The sequence below is a fragment of the Triturus cristatus genome, chromosome 9 (assembly GCF_964204655.1).
Source record: "Triturus cristatus chromosome 9, aTriCri1.1, whole genome shotgun sequence".
Lineage (NCBI taxonomy): Eukaryota > Metazoa > Chordata > Amphibia > Caudata > Salamandridae > Triturus > Triturus cristatus.
Window position 1 is genome coordinate 1,191,766,946 of NC_140592.1, and position 27,534 is coordinate 1,191,794,479.

Sequence of the window (27,534 nt, forward strand, 5' to 3'; positions counted from 1 at the left end):
TTTTGTATCCAGCGAGCAGAAGTAACCCCGGACTGCTCTCCCTCGCTACCCCTGGAGTCAAGTAACAGACAGGAGGTCTTTTGTATCCAGCGAGCAGAAGTAACCCCTGACTGCTCACCCTCGCTACCCCAGGAGTCTAGTAACAGACAGGAGGTCCTATGCATCCAGGGACCAGAAGTAACCCTGGACTGCTCTCCGTCGCTACCCCTGGAGTCAAGTAATCACAGACAGGAGGTCCTATGCATACAGGGATCAGAAGTAACCCCTGGACTGCTCTCCGTTGCTACCCCTGGAGTCAAGTAACAGACAGGAGGTCTTTTGTATCCAGCGATCAGAAGTAACCCTGACTGCTCTCCCTCGCTACCCCATGAGTCCAGCAATCACAGACAGGAGGTCCTCTGCATCCAGGGACCAGAAGTAACCCCTGACTGCTCTCCCTCGCTACCCCTAGAGTCAAGTAATCACAGACAGGAGGTCCTATGCATCCAGGGACCAAAAGTAACCCCTGACTGCTCTCTCTCGCTACCTCTAGAGTCGAGTAACAGACAGGTCTTTTGTATCCAGGGACCAGAAGTAACCCCTGACTGCTCTCCCTCTCTACCCCCAGAGTCTTCTAATAGACAGGAGGTCCTCTGCATCCAGCGATCAGAAGTAACCCCTGACTCTCACCCTCGCTACCCCAAGAGTCCAGTAACAGACAGGAGGTCTTTTGTATCCAGCGATCAGAAGTAACCCTGACTGCTCTCCCTCGCTACCCCATGAGTCCAGCAATCACAGACAGGAGGTCCTCTGCATCCAGGGACCAGAAGTAACCCCTGACTGCTCTCCCTCGCTACCCCTAGCGTCAAGTAATCACAGACAGGAGGTCCTATGCATCCAGGGACCAAAAGTAACCCCTGACTGCTCTCTCTCGCTACCTCTAGAGTCGAGTAACAGACAGGTCTTTTGTATCCAGGGACCAGAAGTAACCCCGGACTGCTCTCCCTCGCTAACCCTGGAGTCAAGTAACAGACAGGAGGTCTTTTGTATCCAGCGATCAGAAGTAACCCTGACTGCTCTCCCTCGCTACCCCATGAGTCCAGCAATCACAGACAGGAGGTCCTCTGCATCCAGGGACCAGAAGTAACCCCTGACTGCTCACCCTCGCTACCCCTAGAGTCAAGTAATCACAGACAGGAGGTCCTATGCATCCAGGGACCAGAAGTAACCCCCGACTGCTCTCCCTCTCTACCCCCAGAGTCTTCTAACAGACAGGAGGTCCTCTGCATCCAGCGATCAGAAGTAACCCCGGACTGCTCTCCCTCGCTACGCCTAGAGTCAAGTAACAGACAGGAGGTCCTATGCATCCAGGGACCAGAAGTAACCCCTGACTGCTCTCCCTCTCTACCCCCAGAGTCTTCTAACAGACAGGAGGTCCTCTGCATCCAGCGATCAGAAGTAACCCCTGACTGCTCTCTCTCGATACCTCTAGAGTCAAGTAACAGATAGGTATTTTGTATCTAGCGAGCAGAAGTAACCCCTGACTGCTCACTCTCGCTACCCTAAGAGTCCAGTAACAGACAGGAGGTCCTATGCATCCAGGGACCAGAAGTAACCCCTGACTGCTCTCCCTCGCTACGCCTAGAGTCAAGTAATCACAGACAGGATGTCCTATGCATCCAGGGACCAGAATTAACCCCTGACTGCTCTCCCTCACTACCACAGGAGTCCAGTAACAGACAGGAGGTCCTATGCATCCAGGGACCAGAAGTAACCCCTGACTGCTCTCCCTCCCTACGCCTAGAGTCAAGTAATCACAGACAGGAGGTCCTCTGCATCCAGGGACCAGAAGTAACCCTGACTGCTCACCCTCGCTACCCCAGGAGTCCAGTAACAGACAGGGGGTCCTCTGCATCCAGGGACCAGAAGTAACCCCTGACTCTCACCTTCGCTACCCCAAGAGTCCTGCAATCACAGACAGCAAGTCCTATGGGTCCAGGAACCAGAAGTAACTCCGGACTCTCACCCTCGCTACCCCAAGAGTCCAGTAATCACAGACAGGAGGTCCTCTGCATCCAGGGACCAGAAGTAACCCCTGACTGCTCTCTCTCGCTACCTCTAGAGTCGAGTAAAAGACAGGTCTTTTGTATCCAGCGAGCAGAAGTAACCCCGGACTGCTCTCCCTCACTACCCCTAGAGTTAAGTAACAGACAGGAGGTCTTTTGTATCCAGCGAGTAGAAGTAACCCCTGACTGCTCTCCCTCGCTACCCCTAGAGTCAAGTAATCACTGACAGGACGTCCTCTGCGACCAGGGACCAGAAGTAACCCCTGACTGCTCTCCCTCGCTACCTCAATAGTCCAGTAACAGACAGGAGGTCCTATGCATCCAGGGACCAGAAGTAACCCAGACTGCTCACCCTCGCTACCCCATGAGTCCAGCAATCACAGACAGGAGGTCCTCTGCATCCAGGGACCAGAAGTAACCCCTGACTGCTCACCCTCGCTACCCCTAGAGTCAAGTAATCACAGACAGGAGGTCCTATGCATCCAGGGACCAGAAGTAACCCCGGACTGCTCTCCCTCGCTACCCCTGGAGTCAAGTAACAGACAGGAGGTCTTTTGTATCCAGCGATCAGAAGTAACCCTGACTGCTCTCCCTCGCTACCCCATGAGTCCAGCAATCACAGACAGGAGGTCCTCTGCATCCAGGGACCAGAAGTAACCCCTGACTGCTCACCCTCGCTACCCCTAGAGTCAAGTAATCACAGACAGGAGGTCCTATGCATCCAGGGACCAGAAGTAACCCCCGACTGCTCTCCCTCTCTACCCCCAGAGTCTTCTAACAGACAGGAGGTCCTCTGCATCCAGCGATCAGAAGTAACCCCTGACTGCTCTCCCTCGCTACGCCTAGAGTCAAGTAACAGACAGGAGGTCCTATGCATCCAGGGACCAGAAGTAACCCCTGACTGCTCTCCCTCTCTACCCCCAGAGTCTTCTAACAGACAGGAGGTCCTCTGCATCCAGCGATCAGAAGTAACCCCTGACTGCTCTCTCTCGATACCTCTAGAGTCAAGTAACAGATAGGTATTTTGTATCTAGCGAGCAGAAGTAACCCCTGACTGCTCACTCTCGCTACCCTAAGAGTCCAGTAACAGACAGGAGGTCCTATGCATCCAGGGACCAGAAGTAACCCCTGACTGCTCTCCCTCGCTACGCCTAGAGTCAAGTAATCACAGACAGGATGTCCTATGCATCCAGGGACCAGAATTAACCCCTGACTGCTCTCCCTCACTACCACAGGAGTCCAGTAACAGACAGGAGGTCCTATGCATCCAGGGACCAGAAGTAACCCCTGACTGCTCTCCCTCCCTACGCCTAGATTCAAGTAATCACAGACAGGAGGTCCTCTGCATCCAGGGACCAGAAGTAACCCTGACTGCTCACCCTCGCTACCCCAGGAGTCCAGTAACAGACAGGGGGTCCTCTGCATCCAGGGACCAGAAGTAACCCCTGACTCTCACCCTCGCTACCCCAAGAGTCCTGCAATCACAGACAGCAAGTCCTATGGGTCCAGGAACCAGAAGTAACTCCGGACTCTCACCCTCGCTACCCCAAGAGTCCAGTAATCACAGACAGGAGGTCCTCTGCATCCAGGGACCAGAAGTAACCCCTGACTGCTCTCTCTCGCTACCTCTAGAGTCGAGTAAAAGACAGGTCTTTTGTATCCAGCGAGCAGAAGTAACCCCGGACTGCTCTCCCTCACTACCCCTAGAGTTAAGTAACAGACAGGAGGTCTTTTGTATCCAGCGAGCAGAAGTAACCCCTGACTGCTCTCCCTCGCTACCCCTAGAGTCAAGTAATCACTGACAGGACGTCCTCTGCGACCAGGGACCAGAAGTAACCCCTGACTGCTCTCCCTCGCTACCTCAATAGTCCAGTAACAGACAGGAGGTCCTATGCATCCAGGGACCAGAAGTAACCCAGACTGCTCACCCTCGCTACCCCATGAGTCCAGCAATCACAGACAGGAGGTCCTCTGCATCCAGGGACCAGAAGTAACCCCTGACTGCTCACCCTCGCTACCCCTAGAGTCAAGTAATCACAGACAGGAGGTCCTATGCATCCAGGGACCAGAAGTAACCCCGGACTGCTCTCCCTCGCTACCCCTGGAGTCAAGTAATCACAGACAGGAGGTCCTCTGCATTCAGGGACCAGAAGTAACCCCTGACTGCTCACCCTCGCTATCCCAAGAGTCCAGTAATCACAGACAGGAGGTCCTCTGCATCCAGGGACCAGAAGTAACCCTGGACTGCTCTCCCTCGCTACCCCTAGAGTCAAGTAACAGACAGGAGGTCTTTTGTATCCAGCGAGCAGAAGTAACTCCTGACTGCTCTCCCTCGCTACCACAAGAGTCCAGTCACAGACAGGAGGTCCTATGCATTTAGCGAGCAGAAGTAACCCCTGACTGCTCATCCTCGCTACCCCAAGAGTCCTGTAACCACAGACAGGAGGTCATATGGATCCAGGGACCAGAAGTAACCCCTGACTGCTCACCCTCGCTACCCCATGACTCCAGTAACAGACAGGAGATCCTCTGCATCCTGCGAGCAGAAGTAAACCCTGACTGCTCTCCCTCTCTACCCCCAGAGTCTTCTAATAGACAGGAGGTCCTCTGCATCCAGGGACCAGAAGTAACCCCGGACTGCTCTCCCTCGCGACCCCAAGAGTCCTGTAATCACAGACAGGAGGTCCTATGCATCCAGCGAGCAGAAGTAACCCCTGACTGCTCACTCTCGCTACCCTAAGAGTCCGGTAACAGACATGAGGTCCTATGCATCCAGGGACCAGAAGTAACCCCTGACTGCTCACCCTCATTGCCCCAACAGTCCAGTAATCACAGACAGGAGGTCCTCTGCATCCATGGACCAGAAGTAACCCGACTGCTCTCCCTCGTTGCCCCAAGAGTCCGCACACAACAGAAGTATTGCGCTGGGGGAATAAAGCTGGGAAATTATTAGCCCTTAGGTTGCGAGCCCAGATTCACTCCCGTCGTATACATAGCTTGGTAGGCCACGACCTGAAACACACGACGAGGACATAGCCACTGAATTCTAGCCAATTTTATGCTCTTTTATATGGGGATGATAAACTTCCCACCAAGGACGGCTCTACATATGTAGCACAGACACCACTGACCACCCTTTCAGAACACATAACAGCCCCATTAGAAATAGATATAATGGAACATGAAGTTCTAGAGGCAATCAGGAGACTTAAGTTGGAGAAGGTGCCTGGACAAGATGGATATACAGCAGCCTTTTACAAGCAATATGCAACTCTGTTGTCACCCATATTAGTTCGGCTATACAATTCTGTCAGCACCTCGGGTGCACTTACGGAGTCTATGCGCACTGCAATATTAACAGTTATACCTAAGCCAGGGAAAGATCCCCAGTCATGTGCGCCCTATCGCCCTATCTCACTACTTAACATAGAAGCCAAAATCTTTACGGGAATACTAGCGTACAGGCTGGGACAATACCTCCCCTGGCTTATGGATGCTGACCAATTTGTGCCGGGCCGCAAGTGCAGAGATAATACCAAACTCCTCTTCCACCTGTTACATAAAATGCATAGAGCTCTACCACTGATGCTACTCTTGTCGACAGACGCCGAAAAGGCATTTGATCGAGTGCATTGGCCATTTCTCCAGGTGGTGCTGGAAGCTTACGGTTTGGGCCCACGCTTCAGGAGCTGGATCTGGGCTAGCTATGAGAAACCGATGGTGCTGGTACGAGTCAACACTGCACTATCTGCCCCTTCCCAATTTCTAGAGGAACGTGACAGGGGTGTCCACTCTCACCACTCCTGTTCGCTCCACCTGCCACTTCTCCTGCACTCTTCTACACCACCACACCCACAACACAAACCTCACACTCGCCCATGCTCACCTGAGCCCCTTTCCCTGTCCACACCTCTTCCGATTCTGCCTCCTTAATTCCTGCTCCGTCATCAAACACGCCATCGAAATCTGGGACCTGCAGCGTGACCACACATCAGGAATGCTCTTCCTGCCAGAAACGGCACTACCATCTCCAGATCAACTTCCAACTTCAACGTCTGGATCATCTCTTGCGCAAACACTATCGGCTCCACTCAAGAACTCCAAAGCCGCCAGAACCAGACCGCAAGCAAGCTAGTGCACAGAAGAGCTCAAACTCACCAAGCGCCACTGCAAGCAGCTAGAAATCAGATGTAGACAAAGCCAGGATGACACCGACAAGAGCAACTACAGATCAGCCCTCAGATGATAACACAATCAAATCAATCAATCAATAATTTGTAGAGCGCACTACATACCCACAAGGGTTTCAAGGCGCTGAGGGTGGGGGAAGGGGGGCGCTGTTGCTACTGGTCGAACAGCCAGGTCTTGAGTTGTCTCCTGAAGGCTAGAAGGTCTTCGGTTTGTCGTAGGATGAGGGGGAGGGTGTTCCAGGTCTTGGCGGAGCGGTGGGAGAAGAATTTGCCTCCAGCTGTGGTTCTATGGATGCATGGGACGGTAGCCAGGGAGAGGTCTGCGGAGCGGAGTTTCCTATTGAGTACGTAGAAGGAGAGTCGACTGCTGAGATGAGTTGGGCCGGTCTTGTGGAGTGCCTTGTGTGCGTGGATCAGGAGTTTGAAGGAGATTCTTTTGTCGACAGGGAGCCAGTGCAGGATCCTCAGGTGGGGGGTGATGTGGTCGCGGCGTGGGACATCGAGGATCAGGCGTGCAGAGGCATTCTGGCTTCTTTGCAGTCTGTTGATGAGCTTGGTCGGGGCTCCGACGTAGAGGGCGTTTCCGTAGTCGAGTCTGCTGCTGACTAGGGCCTGGGTGACTGTTTTCCTTGTGTCTGTCAGGATCCATCTGTAGATCTTGCGGAGCATACGCAGGGTGTTGAAGCAGGTGGAGCAGACAGCGTTGACTTGTTTGGTCATGGTGAGTTTCGAGTCGAGGATGACTCCCCGGTTGCGTGCGTGATTGGTGGGTGCGGGGGGTGTCCCCAGCGACGCGGGCCACCAGGAGTCGTCCCATGCTGAGGGGTTGGGCCCAAGGATGGGGATCTCCGTCTTGTCTGTGTTCAGCTTAAGGCGGCTATCCTCCATCCAGTCGGCGATGGCCTTCATTCCCTGGTGGAGGTTGGATTTGGTGGTGAGGGAGAGGATCAGTTGCGTGTCGTCGGCGTAAGAGATTATGTTGAGGTTGTGGTGTCGGGCGATGCGTGCGAGAGGCGCCATGTAGACATTGAACAGCGTCGGGCTGAGGGAGGATCCCTGCAGGACGCCGCAGATGATCTCGGAAGCTTCGGATCGGAACGGGGGAGGCCCAGTCCAGGGCCTTGTCTCGGATCCCTGCGTCGTGGAGTCGTGTGCGGTGGCAGACGGCGTCGAAGGCGGCGGAGAGCCAGCTAGTCAGAGCCACCAAATGCTCCATCCCCCGCATAGCGCATCAAAAGCAGCACAACTAATGCCAAGGAAAATTGAGCCATCGTGAAATATGTCACCCCCCTGCCAGCAAGCTTCACTAGCCTCACTCGCTCACAAGATCTCTGCACCCACCAGTTCATCTCCTTCAGCAGCAAGATCCCCAGTATCTTCAAAAACTCTGAGCCCCAAATGGACTAATCCACCTTTGCAGCTGCCCTACTTGTGATTCCCACTCCCTGAGGACCGCTCTTACCACCTGGACCATCATCGCAATTCAAGAAACTGCAGCGACCATGTGCTCCCTACAATCCAAAACATTATTGGACCCCTGCCCACATCATTTATTCACTAAAGAACTGGAACCCATCAGCTCCGCCCTCACCCTGACTCTCAATGACTCAACACAGCCACCTTTCAGATGCCTGGAAACACACTCAAGTTCTCCCTCTTATAAGGAAACCCTCAGTGAACCAAAAAACACTAGTCAATTACTGGCTCAACTTCATGCTGCCCTTCCCGGTGAATGTTATGGAGAAAATCAAATACAAACATCTAGCTGTCCACCTCAATGATAATAACCTCCTCAACACCACCCAATTTAGTGACCGACCCAACCACAGCACTGGACCCGCCTATGCGATTCCTCGGACAACATCCGACTGATCATGGACAGAAGAGGCACTGCTGCCCTTTTCCTTCTGGATATATCCGCCGCCTTCTATACCATCACCCACTCCATCCTCATTCAATGCCTACAAAATGCCAGCATTCATGGAACAGCCCTTCTCAGGCTCCACTCTTTTCTCACAGATCGCACTCAGTGGGTCAAGGGGACTCCTTTCACCTCAGCTACCACCAAACTCATACGTGGAGTACCACAAGGATCCTTGCTTAGTCGCACACTGTTCAACACCTACACGGCCCCAATCGCCAGTATAATTCACGCCCACATAATCAATGTCATATTACACAGGCGACACCCAGCTCATCCTCTCCGACAAACAAATAAACACCTGCATCCACTTCTCTGTTTGTATGCTCAAATTCGACAGATGGATGAAAACAAACTGCCTTAAGCTCAACATAGACAACACCAAAGCAGTCATCTTCGGCAACAGCACCTCACTATGGGATTCCCCCTGGTGGCATGCTGATGTCGGACCCACACTCAAACACCCATGTAAAGACCCTCGAAATAGTAATGAAAACCAGCTCGCTATGACAGGCCAAGAGAATACAGTCTGCGTCTTCTATTTCCACACACTGAAGATGCTCAAGATGATTTTCAAGTGTTTTCTCTTCAACACGCTCAGAAACGTCGCCTAGGCCCTCATTACCAGCCAGATGGACCACAGCAATGAAGTCTACATAGGAGTCAATGCACAACTGACCAGAGGACTCAAGACCATAGAGAACTCAGCTGCCAGATTCACACTTAGACAATCCCCCCAACTCACATCACTCTGCACTAACAAAAAGACCACCACTAGCTCCCCGTTCACAAATGGGCACTCTTCAACTCCTCACGCACATACAAAGCATTGCACAACATCGCTTCACCTACCACAACAATCGCATTGGTTTCAACAAACCAACCTGATACCTCAGCTTAGCCAGACCCCAACTCTCACTCACTGCCTGCAGAACCATATTTAGCTGTCATGGCTTCTTCTACCTCCAAAAGCCTGCCATGGCCACCCTATGTACATAAAAGTCACCTCCTCAGTTCTTGAATTTCACTAGAAACTGAAGACATGACTCTTCACCTAGTCTTAGCCCATGCAGTTCCTGTTTTTCAGTACCAGGATAACACCCACCCCCTCGCCCCCGGACTGTTGTGCACTCTTCTCATAAACCATAATGCCAATGGGCACCGTAGCTCCTGTTACCAGCTCCATCTGAATTAACTGGCCATTTGTAATGGGGACCAAAGTCCGTGTTATAAAAAAAACTGTTTAACAACTATTTACCATCAAGCCCTGTTTCTGCAGTTGTAGTCTATGGAAATAGACATTGGTCTGTTATTGTGTCATTCACATTTTTTGTCCGCCCACTACAGCACACAGTGTGGGGAAATAGATCAGCCCACTTAAGCTACTGACTAACTTCACTATGAGTGACTGCATTTCACCCTTTCATAAGGTGCACATCCATACACAAAAGAGTTCCCTTTAGTGCCAGGGACTACTATGGCAATGTGCATTTTCGTGAGACTCAAAATATTTTTGAGCTTAGCCAATGTATTTTTATTTTAGACTGATGAGGGCCCTGGCAGCTACCCAAACCATAAAGGTTTGCTAAAACTATGACAGAACAGGCTTTGAGAAAGACAAAAGGCTGCCAACCACTGCCAGACTTATTGGCGTTACCAATGAAGATTACGTTTTTCTATATAGGTTTCTATTTTCATCCTCAATAAATCCAATTGATAAGAATTTCCAAAACTGTTTTTGATAGCATTGCTTCTTAAATGTGACCATCGAACGATGACAAAGTATTGCTACTGGCAATATTTAATTAAATATACTTATTCAGATTGAGGCTTTGAGAAGATGCAGAATGTCAAACACCACCACAGGGCACAAGGGGAGCCATAATGCAGATATAGGCATGAAATATGTATTTACTTTTAATCCAATACATTAGGAAGATGCAGCCACACAAAAAGGTTTTCACTGGATTAGCATTTAGGGCCTAGCTATTTTCAAGGTAGTCAATCAAACACAGAGAAATGAAGCCACTACATTAACCTCACTACTCCACTAGGTTTTCAGGCCAATGTTATTCCTGTTACTTCCTAGGGCATCCAACGGAAAGAGTGAAACAAAAAGTCACCAGTCATCAATTATGGACTTCTATTTGAAACATTTTACTTTTTATTACTTTAAAAAGAAGAAATGTCTTTTTTCTTCATTTATCACAATCATTTTGACCCCCATGACAATATGTTAGGCTCATCACCAGTTTGGTTAGTCCCACTCCTACATTTATTTATATCACAACAGACTTCGAGATTACTAGAATAACACGATGTATATAAATATAGTCAAGTATTATAAATACAAAGGCGCTTGTCAAAACGATGTGTTGATTTACATACTGTTTTCGCCAGCACACTCTGTAAACATGTCACTAAAGTTCATGCCGGTAACAAAAATTTACAATTATTGAGGGTACACTGTCAGCAACGATCTCCAGCATTATATTAAAGTTTATAAGCAGTAACATACTTTTAAATGCGCAGGACAATTGCAAAGGCTTTATAGTTGCCATCTCTTGTATGTATCCAACATTTCTGAGCCACCTTCAGAGATATGAGACATTTCTAAATCGCATGCATACTTTTTGAATGTGAAGGGATGAATTAGTTTATTAATGGGGAATCTCACCTTTTTGTTTACGTCAGACATTTCTTGAACCAGTTTGTCAAGCTCCTGCAGCAGAAAGAAAACACAATGTATCAGGATTGGAGAAGGTGCTCATCCACACTAGTGCAATGAGCAGCGAAATAAAGTTTCTTCTATTGTTTTAAACATACAGACACACTCATAGTCGCACACAAATATCTCTCTCTTCCCTCCCCCCCATAGGAAAAGCGTTTTTTGACTTGCCTATATCTTTGGCGCTGTTTGACGTATCTTCATGAATTCTTTTTTTTTTTTAAAGTGCCAAATTAGGTCTTATTGTGCATGGAAAGTTTTGAGGTAATAAGTCAATTGGGTCCCAGAAAAAGGGGGGTGGCATAAAAGTGCATTACCAATGTTAATTCCCATAAGGATTTTAGACACGACTGCAGCCAGAACCGCTGAATAGAATTACACTAAATTTGGCAGAAAGGTAGGTCTTGGTTCAGAAAGCGCCCTATTTGTTATTTGGAAAGAATTCCGTTCAGGTGTTTTGGACAAATTAAAAAAAATCCAAATATGTATATATACGGGTGTGGATCCTCCGAGAATCCGACAGTCCCCGTGCTGATTACTGACTGGCTGGCAACACTTCCACTAGGAAGTATTGACAGCCATTTTGGGACCCTGCCTGAGACAAAACAAAAAAAATAAATAAATATAAATATATATATATATATATATATATATATATATATATATATAAGAAATATATATATACACACAGCCCCCCTCCTGGAGCCATTAGATGAAGCCTTTTTAGATGTTAAATGAGGCCTCCTGAAAAAGCATTGCTGAAGGTAAGTAACTTGTTTTTCTGATGAATACTTCTAACCGCAGATTCCACACCTTAGGACAGATACCAAAGCATCTGGAGGGTCTGTGGGGTAACCTGGCTGTCAAGGTAGTAGGTCTTCGTGACCATATGCACTGACATGCATTTTGCAGCAAGGCAGATGTCACGGACAGGAGCTGCGTGTGCCAAAGCATTGGTGCTAGCAGCCTTAGAACTGTTGGAATGGGCTCTCGAGACCTTACGGAGGCTGTTTCTGGGCCAGTGCATAATTTATATTAATCAGAAGACTCTACACCTCAAAAAGGTCCTCATCTGCACGGCCTTCCCTTTCTTCACTCCATGAGAACCCCACAAAAAGTTGATCGTCAACTTGATGGTCCTTGGTACAATCAATGTAAAAACTTTAAACTGTTTTGGGGTCCAACGAATGGAGCTTCAACTCTGTTTTGAAAGAGAGGTAGGAGGGATGGACTGCCCAAAGTGGAAGGGAGTCATGACGTTTGGTAAAAAGGCCACCTGTGTTCTCTGCATCAATTTGTCTAGGAAAAAGGTGGTGTAGGTTGATTGCACTGAAAGTGCCTTAAGTTCACTTTTGTGAAAAGCAGACAATCACAATGAGGAAGACAGTCTTCAAGGTCAGGAGATGCAGCGAGCAGCTAGGCATTGGCTTGATGGAAGTACCATGAGAAATGTCAAGAACAAGTTAGGGCCTCTCTATGGCATCACAAAGGGCTTGGGAGGAAGCTTGTGTCAAAACTTTAATAAACCTCATCACAACAGATGATCTGAAAGAGCGTGATTGGCCTAGCAAATGTAGAAAGGCTGCAAGGGACCACAAATAGCCTTTGATAGTGCCTACTGCAAGACTTTGCAGGGCTAAAGACAACGCAAACAACAGGACGTCCCACAGCTTCACCTGTGTCAGTGTTGCGAATACCTGTCACGAACAAACATTGCTACAGCAGTTTTATATTGGTAGAAACATCTTTATGTACCAAAAGAGACTATACTTCATTAGGTCCTGAATCTCTTGGACCGCTGGATGTTATTTTGAACTGCATGTTTGTGGTAACTGAATCAGGGAGAACAAACAACAACTCCCAGAATCACTGAGCAGCTAATATCTCGGTTGGTTCCTTGTATAATATGAGCCACCACGCTCAAAAGTGAGATTTCTTGGTCGAGTCCAGAGATCCATCTGCCAGCTCGGTTCATTAGCTTTCCTGGCAGAGGGTGCACAAACTTTCCTTTGCTGACATCACTACTGGAAGGAAGCCGAGGTACAGAGCATTGGACTGGTCCTGAATTAAGTGGTCCCGCTCCAGGCAGGTTCAAGAACGCACATGAGAGATTGTTAATCAACTGATACGGCAGTTGTCAAATTAGGGAAAACCAAAATAACATATAGGAGTTTGTATCAGGCAAGATGGTGGCCGTGTAACCACTGCGGAGTCACTTCCTGACCGATGTGCTGTTAATTCGGTACTCACAGGAACTTATGCCTGGTTTTTCAAAAAGTATTTGATGGGAAATGTAGCTCGTCACCCCCAATGATTATTTCCAGCGACCTATCTCAACTTTTGTCACGCGCTGCTGCGGGGTCAGTTTTGGCATTTCGCGAAGCCAGGCTTACCTGCGGATACTGCGGGCGTGGCTTGCTGGGAGCCAGTGGTCGTGTGTGGTCAGAATGGCTCCACGAAGAGGCGTACTGAAAGAGGCTGCGAATGGCTCCAAGACCGCCGCTGCGTCCAAGAAGCTGCCCGCTCCCAAGGAGCTGGAGGTTGGTCGAACTCCCGATCAAGAGAGAGCAGCGGGGGGTAAGAGCGGATTTCCTAGTGGTGTCCGATGCCTTCCCGAGGCGGGTTTGAGAACGAGGACGCTGACGGTTCCGGGGATGTTCTCTGGTAAACCGGTAAGCGGGAATCAGGCTAAAACTCCGCTGGAGGAAGTATCAAGTAATTCAAGAAGCATATGTATTGCCATCGATTATGTGTGCAACAATGTAGCGGAAGGGGCCGCTACACTTGATCTTCCCAGCATATTAGAGACTGGCAATTTGTCTAATAACTCTGACACCCTGTGGTAAATAAAATCTTCTTTACCGTACTGAATTTCATACGGAATCTTAAAATAAAGAAAAATAGCTCAAAATAACAAGAGGCAGAATCCGTGGTATAAGAGGTTTTCTAAATGGGCTTTATTCCATTCAAAATGGCCGACTCGAGTCGCGGCCTTCAGGTTCCGTCACCACGAGGGTTCAGGAAGTGAAGTACAATAATTTATTGACAGACATGTATTTTTATAATAAGTGCATTACAATGAAACGAATGTAGAAGGCGTAACATTTGATAAGAAGAGTGACAAAACAGGTACGTAATCGAAACTAGGCGTAATAAGGAATAAAAGAAACATGATTGGTTTGCATTATCAGACATAGGTGGATCTATAAGATAATACTTGGCATAGATGCGCGCGCAGCAGCATGACGTGTAATTGACGTGCAACTAGGGGGTGAAGGGGACTTGACATTTAGCTCTACATGTGGAGACGAGAAGTCTGGGGGGTCAAGTCAACCTAATCCCAAATCATATCTACCATCCTATGTTCGGAGAACTATGTTATCCACAAGGAAGGACTCTCGGACAGAATCTATTCTATACTAACTGTGTGTGCGTGTACAAGCGTCTAAGTGTCTATATGAGATGCGAGGGGCAGAAAACTTTCCATGGCAGCAGGGCTATGAATCACTTGCAGGAGGACGGAAAGGCTGAGTCCTTGCTTGTGAGCTAAAGGAAATGTTTACCTAAATCACTTGACAGGAATGCATCGGCTGAAGAGCAAAATAGATAATTCGAAGGTGAAATACAACTTCTTGGCAGGCAGGCGAAAACTGGCCGAGGCAGACATTGTTAGCTGCACAGGGAGTAGGACAAAGTTCATGGATACAGATGCGAGCTCAAGCTGAAGCTGTCAGAGACAGAGAGCAGGGAAAGGCTTTGAGGACAGAATCGGGCCTACTTGCCTGAACTGTAAAAATGGAGTAACTTAGCCATATAAAGTCGGTGGCCTTTCATACTTAGGAATCGAATATCCAGCCCATTGATGGCGGATCTGACAGAGAACATGTCGACGGAAGACACACATATGTTTGCGTCTTAGAAACTGGAGCTGGAGGGAACATACATGTACTTGTAACATGCATATAGAACCGTTGGGGTCCAAGATAGGGGACATAACTGATCAGGAAAATCCACATTTCCACATTCCCTCCTTGTCCCCTTCTTGCCCTTCAAGAGACATCAATCTTCATCATTCCATCGATTTGCTCATGGAGCATCATTTCTTCTTCCTTCTTCTTCCGGCATTCTGAACGAGACCTTGGTGGTGGAATACACGATGTGGCACACAGACCACAAATCGCTGGTCCACATTGTAGACATAGACAGCAACTGAATAGTATGAGAAGGCCAATACCTAGGAAGGATAGAACTCTCCATCCCCAGGCTGATATCACACTCCAAAACCACCCGGACCACGTCCAAGTGCCTGGATTCTCGTGTATCTGGCTTACAATCTTATGAAGGCGTGTTATAGCTTTATATACAGATGGCGAATTTTCTGGTATGAATATGCAGCAGCTGGATCCGATGACCCTGCAAGCTCCGCCCCTATCGACCAGGATGACGTCAAGGACAAGACGATTCTGGAGAACAACAATTCTCATCGCTGATTGTTCCTCTGTCAGATTGCCTAGGGCGGCTATAGTCTCGTTTACTACAGCTTCAAGAGTCTTGGTGAGTCTGCGTATCAGCTTACTATTTGATATAGTACCTATATAGGGAAAGATACCTTTATTGAAATCTACATATTTGTCCCATGCTGTCTCAGTATAATCGACAACTGGGAGATCTCTTCGCTCTCTATTGTGTACTAAATGAACATTTCGATAATAATCAGGGGGAGCTAGGAAAACAGGTGGCAAAAGGAATGCTATGTAACAGGTACCATCCCAATCTAGAGGCAGACGCATATATGCCGTCTGGCCACATATGAAGTAAGAATGGCGAGAAGCTCTAAATGAAGATTTACCTTGATCACTATATTCTACTATAGTAACGCATTGGCTATGGCCCATATGTATGGAACCAACTTTTCTCACACATAATTCACCCTTAACTGGAAATACTGACATAGTGGGCAGAATTAGTTCAACTTCGGATTTGACATTCAAAATCATAAGATTAGGCGTAAAATTACCTAATTTATACACTTCATTTTCTAAATCAGTTCCTGTTCTACTGGGGTGACCCTCCTTATTAGGGTGACAGACTTTGAATAAAACTAGATTCAAATTTCCCCATATCCAATGTTGTTGATAAACTGCTGTGTCTGGGTCTATGGAATTTAATAAACTAAACCATGCTCCACAGGAGCCATTGTGTGTGAACGGATGTGGAAAGAAAGGCAGAACTCCTTTGTTATTCTGATAGGGAGGAAGTCGGCCACACACCCAACAATTGGTGGCATTACTAGTCTGATGGAAATGATGTAACATACTAATGAATGTGTTATTGCGCAGCGCAAGTCTATAGGACAACTCATGTGGCGGTAGGTCTCTAAAAGAATGTTCTCCAGTTATATTGAAAGCACGTTTAGAAACAGGATAATACATATGCAACAATATACTTGCAGTAACTATTAAAAAACTCAAGAAAAACAAAATTAATAAAGTCACAATACAGTGGCTACGCAGTGATTTACAATAAGCATGTCGTTTCATTATGATTCTGGACTCTACATGATTCAGACCTAAGGGATACATGTCGGGACAGATTCAACCGCTTCACCTTGGAGAGGACTTAAACAATCAAATCGTCCGACAGTTTAGATCTGGACCTGAGTTTCTGTTTATAGAGTTCGGTGCTACTGGCCTCAGCCAAAGGTAGCTTTGAGTCAATGGGGGAAGACACACGGGGAGTACTGTTTGTGTCAGGAGGAAGTCCATGAAATTTTTTTATATGGCTGGAATGCACCCAGCCTTTCCTCCCTTCGATCTTCACAGCTGTTCTGGTCGTCAGCAGGACCAACTTAGGAAGCCTCCACCTTGGCTCCAGTTGGGTTTTCCGATCAAAATTCCTGACGAGAACATAATCGCCGGGAATTACGTCATGAGGTTTCACCTCGGTGTTGTCAGGAAAAGCTGCGACTACCTGTGAACGACAAGATTGTAGTGCAGACATCAAGGAAGCCAGGTAATCTGTCAGCATATTACAGTCAACATCAGTTATTTTACGGGGTATAGGCGTCCCCCACATATTCGGTGGCCTACCAAAGATCACCTCATAAGGCGATAGCCCTGTTCGAGAGTGTGCTACCATCCTCATGTAAAATAGCGCAACTGGTAAGGCTACTATCCAGTCCACACCCTTTTCCTGACATATTTTAGACAATCTGATTTTTAAAAGTTGATTATGTCGTTCCACGAGACCTGCTGCCTCGGGGTGTCGGACACAGTGGAATTTCCACTGATATCCCAACAAGAGTGAGACATGTTTCATTAATTCGGATGAGAAAGGCTGACCGTTATCTGAATATACAACACGTGGTAAACCGTACCGTGGGAAGAATTCTCTAATTAGCTGCTTGGCAGTAGTCGGGGCAGTGTAATCTGATACGGGATACGCCTCTGTCCAACGGGAGAGAGCGCAGACAACTACGAGAACATATTTGAATCCTCGACAACGTTCCATCTGAATATAATCCATCTGGAGGACTTCAAAAGGATGGTCAGGAGGCTGAAATCCACCCTGCTCTACGGGAACACTCTTTCCTGGATTAAACTGACAACATATCATACAGGTACGAACTTTTTGTTTAGCTGCTGCTCGTAAATGTTTATTGAACCAAATGTGCTGAATGCTGTCTAGCATAGCCTTCTCTCCTAAATGTGCTGGACTGTGAACTGTAGCTATAATGGCTTGAACCATGGAATCAGGGAGAAACCATACAGATTTCTCCTTCGTCATCCATCCTTGATCTGTCTGGATCCCTCCTAGTTCAGTCCACTTCTTTATTTCTTCTGCTGTGGCATGTGTCTGTATGTCAATTACGTCAAGTGCGGGGTCCTTAATTGTCATACACTGTGTTGGTGTCTGAACTATTGGCTTTGTCATGTCTAATGTGCGATTCTGAGCAGTCTGTTTAGCTGTTTTGTCAGCTAAATCATTGCCTTGAGAAATGGTATCAGTAACCTTCGTGTGTGCTTTACATTTCATAATCGATATAGCAGTGGGTAGATGTATTGCGTCTAACAAAGCATGAATGAGGGGTCCGTGCTGAATGTGGGCACCATGGGAGGTTAAATAACCTCTCTCTCGCCACAGCACGCCGAAGTCGTGTACAACTCCGAATGCATAACGTGAGTCAGTGTATACATTAACTTTCTTATTTGTGGCTTGAATACAGGCTTGTGTTAGAGCAATAAGTTCTGCTGCTTGGGCTGACAAAGTATCTATACAATTTGTTTCAATAACTTCAGTGTCTGTTGTGACTGCATACGCGGCCACTAAGTCTCCTGTACTTGCTCTCATGCACGATCCGTCTACATACAACGTCAGGTCTGGATCTAACAATGGAACGTCTGTCAAGTCTTGTCTAGGTTTCGTCTTTATTTCAATGATTTCAACACAATCATGAGCTAGTGGGTCTGTTCCAATTACAGGTAATAGTGTAGCAGGATTCAATGTATTACACCGTCGGATCTCTATGTGTGGTTGAAACAATGTCAGTTCATAACCGGTAAGTCTTGCTATGGTCAAGTGTTGTGTTTGTGTTCGGTTCACAAGAACCTCTACTGCATGTGGTACTTGTACTGTCAATGGGTGTCCTAATACTATGGCATCGCTTTGTCTGATTGCTAAAGCTGTCGCTGCCACTGATTTCAGGCATGCAGGCAAAGCCTGAGCTACGGGATCTAATGTACTGGAAAAATAAGCACATGGCTTGCGTGATCCTGCTTGATCCTGAGTGAGTACTGACAAGGCAGTACCTTCGCGTTCTGTAACAAAAAGTGTAAAATGTTTGCTATAACATGGCGTTGCTAAAACAGGTGCTTGACATAAAGCTTCCTTTAGGCTTTCAAAAGCTTGTGTATGTTCCTGAGTCCAAGGGAGAACAGTCGATGTGGCTGCCTCCTGTGTGGTTAACTGAATGAGTGGTTTTGCTAGAAATGCGTACTGAGGGATCCACTGCCTACAATATGAAGTGAGGCCTATGAAAGCCCGCACCTCCTTCTGTGTCTGGGGTATTGACATGTTAGCAATTAACTGGATGCGATCTGGTGTAAGCTGCCTTCCCTCCTTGGACAGCGAGTGACCAAGATAAATAACTCGCTGAACACAGAATTGCAGCTTAGAAGGGGACACCTTGTGCCCCTTGTCGGCTAGGAAATGTAAAACTGTCAGAGAAGCCTTTTCACATTCTGGCTCGCTTCTTGCGGTGATCAGCAGATCATCGACATATTGAAGCAGTGCAGTATTGACTGGCATGTGGATACTGTCAAGTTCTCGTTTCAGTGCTTGGCTGTAGATGCTGGGGCTTTCTGTAAATCCTTGGGGAGCGCGTGAGAATTTAAAGCTGCGCCCATTTAAACTGAATCCGAACAAGTATTGGCTTTCCGGATCTATTGGGACGCTGAAAAAAGCATTCTTGAGATCAATTACAGTAAAAAATGTTGCTTCGGAATCAATTGCTGTCAACAATGATGATATATCAGGGACCACAGGGAATTGTGGTACAATACACTTGTTTAGTTCACGCAAATCAATAACCAATCGGTATACTGGTGGGGCTGTAGGGTCAGTTCGTTTAAGAATCGGAATTATCGGTGAATTACATATATTGGAGTCTGTTTCTATAACTACTCCCTGGGCAATCAGCTCATCAATGATTTTCAGCAAAGCCACTACAGCATCATGCGGTAACTTGTATTGTCGCATTCGTGGTAGTACCACTCCTGCTTTCAATGTAACTCGATAGGGTGTAATGTTCATGCAGCCAACATCCGTAGGGCCTTGTGCCCATAGATGTACTGGTAAAGTCTGTAGTCGGGGATCCATGTCTCTAGACACATAGTGACCTTTAAAATCCCGCAAAAACAACCTTACTCCTTCCGGAGAACAACATATTATGGCTCCTAGTGCTTTCAGAGTTTTAATTCCTAACAGATTTTCTGGGCATGATTTAGTAAGCAATAAATCTGTAGTTCGTGTCAAAGGTCCTATCGTAAGTGGTAGAGGCTGTGATACTTCATTAACAATAGGTTTTCCCGAAAAACCAAGGGAAACATTTTGAGAGCCTGAGAGGGGTGCCCCTGGAACTTCACTACGTTTTATAGTTGTTCGACTTGCCCCTGTATCGAGTAAGAATTTTCTATCTTGACCTAATAATTCACTATGTACATAAGGTCCTTCTTGATCTACAGGAATCTCGATAAGCGGTAAGTCAACTTCCCTCTCTAGGCTGGTTCATGCGTAATGCTGATATTCAGGGTATTCATACTGTGCAGTCTGATACATTTGTCGTGTTGTTGTTTGTGTGGCAGGAGCAGGCAACGGTGGTGCAGCTGGCACAAACTGTATGGGTTGCTGTGAGGCTGGCATGGACTGTTGCTGAACTGGCATGGACTGTCCATGCTGCATAGCTCCTTGTTCATTCTGATCTTGTCTAACTAATCGTGGTCTCTCTTTTGCAATACCCGTAGCTATATTACGTTTCAGGACTGGACAATCATGTACATAATGGCCTAGTTGTTTACAGTAATTGCAGGTTCCTTTTACAGGAACTGCAGAATCACCAGAATGTGTCACACCCTTTTTGTGACCATCTGCTGGTACTGTCTGAGAAACTAGCATTTTCATTTTTGTATCCTTCATGCGTCTATGCTCGTGTTCTTGTTCATCCCTAATTCTATTGTGATGATACTGTAACATTTGTAGCATTTGCGACGGAGTGTTACTTTGCCAGGTACTCTCGAATTTCAATATTCTATTCTTCACTGGAGGCAATGCATTTTCCACCAATTTTGTCACAAATAAATGTGGATATGAGTCACTACTTGCTTTTATACCACTATTTATACCAAAACATTTTTCAAATCGAGCATAATAATCGCTTGTGTCTTCATCTTGCTTTTGTTTGCAGGCTGTGATTGCACCCCAATCTTCCTTTTTTGTAGTTAATAAACGTGGCAGTACCTGTACTAGTAAACCTGGTAACAGTTTAACTTTATCCCCGAGCCCCGAACCTGCAGTTCGGCTCCTTTCTTCCTCTGCTAATGCTGTCCAGTCTATCTTTTGGTCTCCTACTTCCCACTCTTTTTCTTTCAGTTTTTCATAAATGCCAGCAGGCAAAAGCACCTTTAATATCGTCATAATATCAGGAAAGGTGTACTCTCCCATCAGTAACATGTCTTTAATTTCTCGGTGGAAACCCGCTGGGTCTTTGTCATGACTAGGTACTACTTTCTTCATTTCTAATAATTCCATTTTTGATATGGGTGTGTAAACAAATACACGGTGAAACTCATTGTCTTCGCCTTTTATTGGGTGCACTTCTCGTAAAGGATTTTGTCTATCCATATAGTACGGCGTTCTTTCTCTGTGGGGCAGCGAGAGAGAATCCGGACTTACAAAAAGGACATACTGTTTACGTGACACTAATATCTCTTTAATTAGCTTATTACTAGAACCTCTCCATCTGTTTGTGAGTAGTTCCGTTAATATATCAGGTAAAGGACCAGGGTCAGCATGTTGGCACTTATATAATATGAGGAGTTGCTGAATCATATAGATTCCAGCTAAGCGTTGTTCATCTGTACTGAGATTGAGAAACGTGTGTGCTACGGTCTCATCACCGTATTTTTCAGGACTGTCAATCCAGTGAACGGCTGATCTGGCTAATTCTTGCTCATCCATGGAATCGAGGAGGTGGTAACCCCTTCGTTCTCGTAGTATCTTATCTGCGGCTTGAAACGAATGTTCAGGAGACTTCAGATTTATTACAGGCGTCGGATACGTTCTGCTGTTTTTTGGGCATACAGAATGTATTGGATCAGGAAAACATCTAGTATTTTCACAGGATCTTCCTCTGCCTACATAGGCTATGGTCTCTGACTGTCTTGCGGAATTCCCTGATTCGGACACTTCATCTTGCTCAAACTCGTCTGTTCCCAATCTTTCTTCATGAATACGCTCTATTTCTTTACGTATTTTTCGGCACATGGCTATTATACAATTTTGCTTATCGTGTCTCCCTTCTGATATATTCTGACTCCATCTTGTAAGAATAAGCATTGCATTCGGGTCTACCCCCGGACGATCTTGATTTCTGATCATACAGTTTATGAGGAAACGTAACAGTTCCCCCTGTATCTCTACTTTCTGGAATTCCATAGCTCTGTTAATACATCCTGGATCTCGTCCTGTTTGAACAAAATGATATATGTTGTCTAGATGCGTAGTCATCCCTGGTAACCTCGCTAAATACTCTGCGGCTCGCCTGATACGTAATGATGCCAGGACCATTTCGTCCTCTTTACCAACCACCGGGTCATATCTACAATTTACAAGGAGTTCCTTAAGCGTACGTTCACTTACGAATTTAGGTGTACGTGAATGTGCTGACTCTTGAAAGACAAGTTTATTTATTCTAGGTGGTGTAAAAGTACTGCTAGCACCTCCCGTGGCCCTATCTGGGGCGTCGGGTGTGAATGGGTTCGTTGAACGTGACACAGCAACTATGGGTGTCGATACCTCTGTAGAGTCGACTGCGGAGACAGATGCGGAAACAGATGTGCTTGCCGACGCTTGTGTCGGAACTTGCTGTTGCACGGGGACAGATACCTGATCCTGACGTTGAACCCCTCCGCCAGACGGTCTATGTGGTGCGGCGTTAGCATACTCGGGAGCTGCGTCATCTAGATATGAGGAAAGAAAAACATCTTCTGCGGTTCTGGGAAGCCCCTTTGGATGTACCTTAATTGGAAATAATGGGGGTGGCAAGTCTTTTGGTATCTCTGGAGCAGCCTTAGGTAATCCTTCGGCTAGTAGGGGATACATACCATTCATAAGAGCATTTCTTTGTCTATTTACTTGTTCTGATCTCACTCGGATACCTTCCTCAATTAATAGATTTTCTTGAACTTTATTTGAACTTTCTTTACTCCTCTCTTCTTGTCTACGTGCTTTTTCTGTTCGTCTATGAGATTCTTTACGCCATAACTCAACAGCGTCTTTCTGTGACTGTCTGACCTTTCTTTTCCATAACTCTTCCTCCACTTTCATGATGCACTCTGCATCCCAGGTTCCCGCTATGGGCCACCTTTGACTTTCCGGTAATCCCTTGGTATAATCTACCCATAGATCAAGAAATAATATGGCATCTAAGCCATGTTTATGGTACATAAAATGCCCTGGAGTGTCCCTAGGAGGAATAGGAACTGCTTCTTCAAGCACCCCTTTTCTGGTAGTAATCTGTCTTAACTTCGAGAAGAGCGGCATATTTACAACTGATCTGATACTTACTCTTGAATTTTCTTAATACGAAAAACACAATAAATGAACAGTGAACAATGAACAGTCATTCATACTACAATATTTTGAACACTTTAAACATTAAACATTAAACATTGTAACAATGATCGACAATGATGACAGTCTGCCTAACTAATCACCACGCTGAATTCTTGACAATAACTGAATTCTTCGGAATACTTGATATACTGCTAAACAGTACATATACACTGCTAAACAGTGCAGACCGGATTTGTGTACCCAAATCCGTCTTGACCGGCACAACCTATGTGCGCGTCAACACGCCTCCCCGGCGATGGTACTCACCGAGTAGCTCCTTGAAACGGAAGGCCTCAGAGAATGGACAGGACTCGATGACTGCGGACAGCGGACCCTCTGGACATCGGGATTTCGGAAAACCTGGTGGGCCTCTGTATACCTCGGATCTTGCTCTCTCAGCTAGGCTCTGGTCGGGATACTTCGCACTTCTCACCGCCTCGTCTGGGTTGATCGCAGCCTCAGTCGCCCCCGCTTGACCGGAGGGAGCTTACAGGAAATCCTGCTGGTACGCGTTTATGGTCCGTCCAGCTGTGGCAGGAGACCGGGCCTGCAACGCACCGCCGGCGCGTGAGATGAGAAAGTGTCCCTGTTCGGGCGCCATTATGTGGTAAATAAAATCTTCTTTACCGTACTGAATTTCATACGGAATCTTAAAATAAAGAAAAATAGCTCAAAATAACAAGAGGCAGAATCCGTGGTATAAGAGGTTTTCTAAATGGGCTTTATTCCATTCAAAATGGCCGACTCGAGTCGCGGCCTTCAGGTTCCGTCACCACGAGGGTTCAGGAAGTGAAGTACAATAATTTATTGACAGACATGTATTTTTATAATAAGTGCATTACAATGAAACGAATGTAGAAGGCGTAACATTTGATAAGAAGAGTGACAAAACAGGTACGTAATCGAAACTAGGCGTAATAAGGAATAAAAGAAACATGATTGGTTTGCATTATCAGACATAGGTGGATCTATAAGATAATACTTGGCATAGATGCGCGCGCAGCAGCATGACGTGTAATTGACGTGCAACTAGGGGGTGAAGGGGACTTGACATTTAGCTCTACATGTGGAGACGAGAAGTCTGGGGGGTCAAGTCAACCTAATCCCAAATCATATCTACCATCCTATGTTCGGAGAACTATGTTATCCACAAGGAAGGACTCTCGGACAGAATCTATTCTATACTAACTGTGTGTGCGTGTACAAGCGTCTAAGTGTCTATATGAGATGCGAGGGGCAGAAAACTTTCCATGGCAGCAGGGCTATGAATCACTTGCAGGAGGACGGAAAGGCTGAGTCCTTGCTTGTGAGCTAAAGGAAATGTTTACCTAAATCACTTGACAGGAATGCATCGGCTGAAGAGCAAAATAGATAATTCGAAGGTGAAATACAACTTCTTGGCAGGCAGGCGAAAACTGGCCGAGGCAGACATTGTTAGCTGCACAGGGAGTAGGACAAAGTTCATGGATACAGATGCGAGCTCAAGCTGAAGCTGTCAGAGACAGAGAGCAGGGAAAGGCTTTGAGGACAGAATCGGGCCTACTTGCCTGAACTGTAAAAATGGAGTAACTTAGCCATATAAAGTCGGTGGCCTTTCATACTTAGGAATCGAATATCCAGCCCATTGATGGCGGATCTGACAGAGAACATGTCGACGGAAGACACACATATGTTTGCGTCTTAGAAACTGGAGCTGGAGGGAACATACATGTACTTGTAACATGCATATAGAACCGTTGGGGTCCAAGATAGGGGACATAACTGATCAGGAAAATCCACATTTCCACACCCTTACAGGCGAGGCTGAAGCAATACAAAATAGGGGAGGAACAGGTTGTGGCAGAGGATAAAACACTTCCATCAGCTCGCAGCAAGTGCGTTAGGGAGCTGGATTTAAAGGAGCTGGATTTAAAGGGTCAAATGACCGGACGCTACCGACCTTGATAACACAGATATAGATGCCTCTGGGGATGACAGTGATAGCCCCCCCCACCACAACAGATACTCTGAGAAGGGTTATCAGCCGCTCCAGAAAGGGAGGGAATATCTGACGGCCTACGGCTTGAAAGTCCAGAAATTAATGAGCACCTGCAATGGGATTACTCCACTTCCCAGCTGGGAGCTGCGGCTGGGGTTGGGTCCGGATTTCAGGACAGTGATTCCAGGGCCTCTGGCAGTCAACTTGAACTGGTCCCCTCTATAGGTCTAATATATGCCACACTCAAGGCAATGCAGGTAGAGGCTCGCCAGGAGCATAAAAAAGCTCAACTTGCGACTAAAAAAATCCAGTGCACAATCCGTAAAACAACAAAAGCCTGCACTGAGATTGTAGCTAGAACTACAGCCCTGGAGGAACGTGTGGTAGGGCTGGAGGCTGGCTTGGAAAGTACGGAGCAGAAAACATCTGCAAATGACGCCAAAATGATGGATATTTTGTGGAAGCTGGAAGAATCTGAAAACAGACAGCGGAGAAACAACCTACGCCTGCTGGGTGTTGAAGAAAAAGTTAAAGGGAGCGATGTGCGAGGATTTGTGCCCAAACTTTTAAAATCTGCTTTTCCCGAATTATCGCACTGGAATTGGGAGGCAGAGATCCAGCGAGTACATAGATTTCCTCTGATGTGAAAGAGCAACCCTGACCCTAACAAAAAGCCCAGAGCAATTCTAATTTTTTTGGGAAATGTTTTACTGCGGCAGGCGATATTTGAGAAAGCAAGACCAGATGCAAAGAGAACAGCCGAGGGGCAGACATTTTTTGTGCGGCCAGATTTTTGCCATACAACAGTGGAAAGAAGGTGGCGGCTGCGGCAGCTGATCATCCCCTTCCAAAAAAGTGGATGTGAATTGTATTTAATGAACCCTGCTCGGTTGAAAGTTATTTGTCAGGGGAAGGTCAGACTGTTCACCTCCGAGATTCTGGCTGAGACTTATTTACAGGAACTAACTGGTCGTGATCGAAATTGAGTCTTCTTGTTAGTTCAGTCTCCCTAGAGAGGGGTGGACAAGGGGGTGGGGGGTATGATATTGTCAGATATTGTCAGTTGTATTTCTAGGCTGTTTTAAAATAGGCTAGGTTTCTTTGGGGCCCTTTTTGTTTTCTGTTTTCCCCAGGCTGGTCGGGAAGTGACAGGGGAGCATATGGGACACAGGAGGCATCACAAGGGTCTGAGGACCTTTTTTGCCCTAGATTGGGGTTTGGGAGGATGGGGGGGGGGGGGTGGATCCTATCGGGAGGTGGGGATTTCATGTGGTATTTTCGAATTGTTTAGATGTTACTTTTTTCCTTTTTTTGTTGTTAATTCATCCGGGACTTAGTGTAATTCGATGTGTTCTTCATCTATAAGAGGGTGTATAAGGATCGCCTCTATTAATATATGCAGATTAAATGACCCAGTCAAAAGGCGAAGGATAAGGGAGGAATTCGAATCTTGAAAGCAGATATTATCTGCCTTCAAGAAACTCATGTTGTAGCTAGTAGTAAACAAATAATGGATTTCAACGGGTTTCAACTAATCTCATGGACAAGGCAAGAGGTTAAAACTAGAGGTGTTGCTATATTGGCTCGTAGGGGTCTGGCTAATTTTACGCGATCTCTTTCAGATAAATATGGCAGATGGGTTATAGTACAATGTTCAATTGACAGCAATATGTTTACATTATGTTCTGTTTATGGACATGTATTGGATGACCTTGAACTCTATGATTGGTTGACTTCAGAATTGGTGGGTTGGCCCTCCCCAATTATATTATGTGGGGATTTCAATATAAATCTGAGCTGTGCGATATCTAATCACCCCGAATTGATATATCAAGGGCGGAAACCAAAAGTGTATAAGTCTCTTTCTCATCTAAAAGAATTGCATGGGTTGGTTGACATATGGGCACAACCAGAAGGAAACGACCCAGGGTTTACTTACTTTTCCACCCCTCATAGAACCCATGCACGATTGGATTACTTTTTTGTCTCGGGAAATATGGTTCAGGGTAGTAAGATTATTAAATTTCCCAGAGTTATGTCTGATCATAACCCTCTGGTCCTTGAATTGAATATTAAATGTCCAAAACAAATATCTAGCTGGACTTTCAACAGGGCATTGATAAATGACAAGTCCTATATAGATCATATGGCAAAATGGATTGTTAGGTTTTTAGAGTATAATATGGGAAGTACGGGGGTTCAAAATGTTTGGGACACTCTTAAGGCAGGGATCAGGGGTGAGACGACGCAGTTTGGTTGGGAGACTCAAAAGAAAGAGAGGC

The 27,534-nt window shown here is 46.5% G+C and overlaps 1 protein-coding gene across 2 annotated transcripts in view; it reads right to left on the reverse strand.

Moving 5' to 3' along the window:
* The window catches only part of ZFYVE26 (zinc finger FYVE-type containing 26), a 740,905-nt gene that overhangs the window by 10,977 nt on the left and 702,394 nt on the right, over positions 1-27,534 (reverse strand). For both annotated transcript variants that reach the window (XM_085627201.1, XM_085627200.1), the window contains one exon: positions 10,834-10,878. In XM_085627201.1, the coding sequence (XP_085483327.1) occupies positions 10,834-10,878 (45 nt within the window). The remainder of the gene's footprint in view (positions 1-10,833; positions 10,879-27,534) is intronic.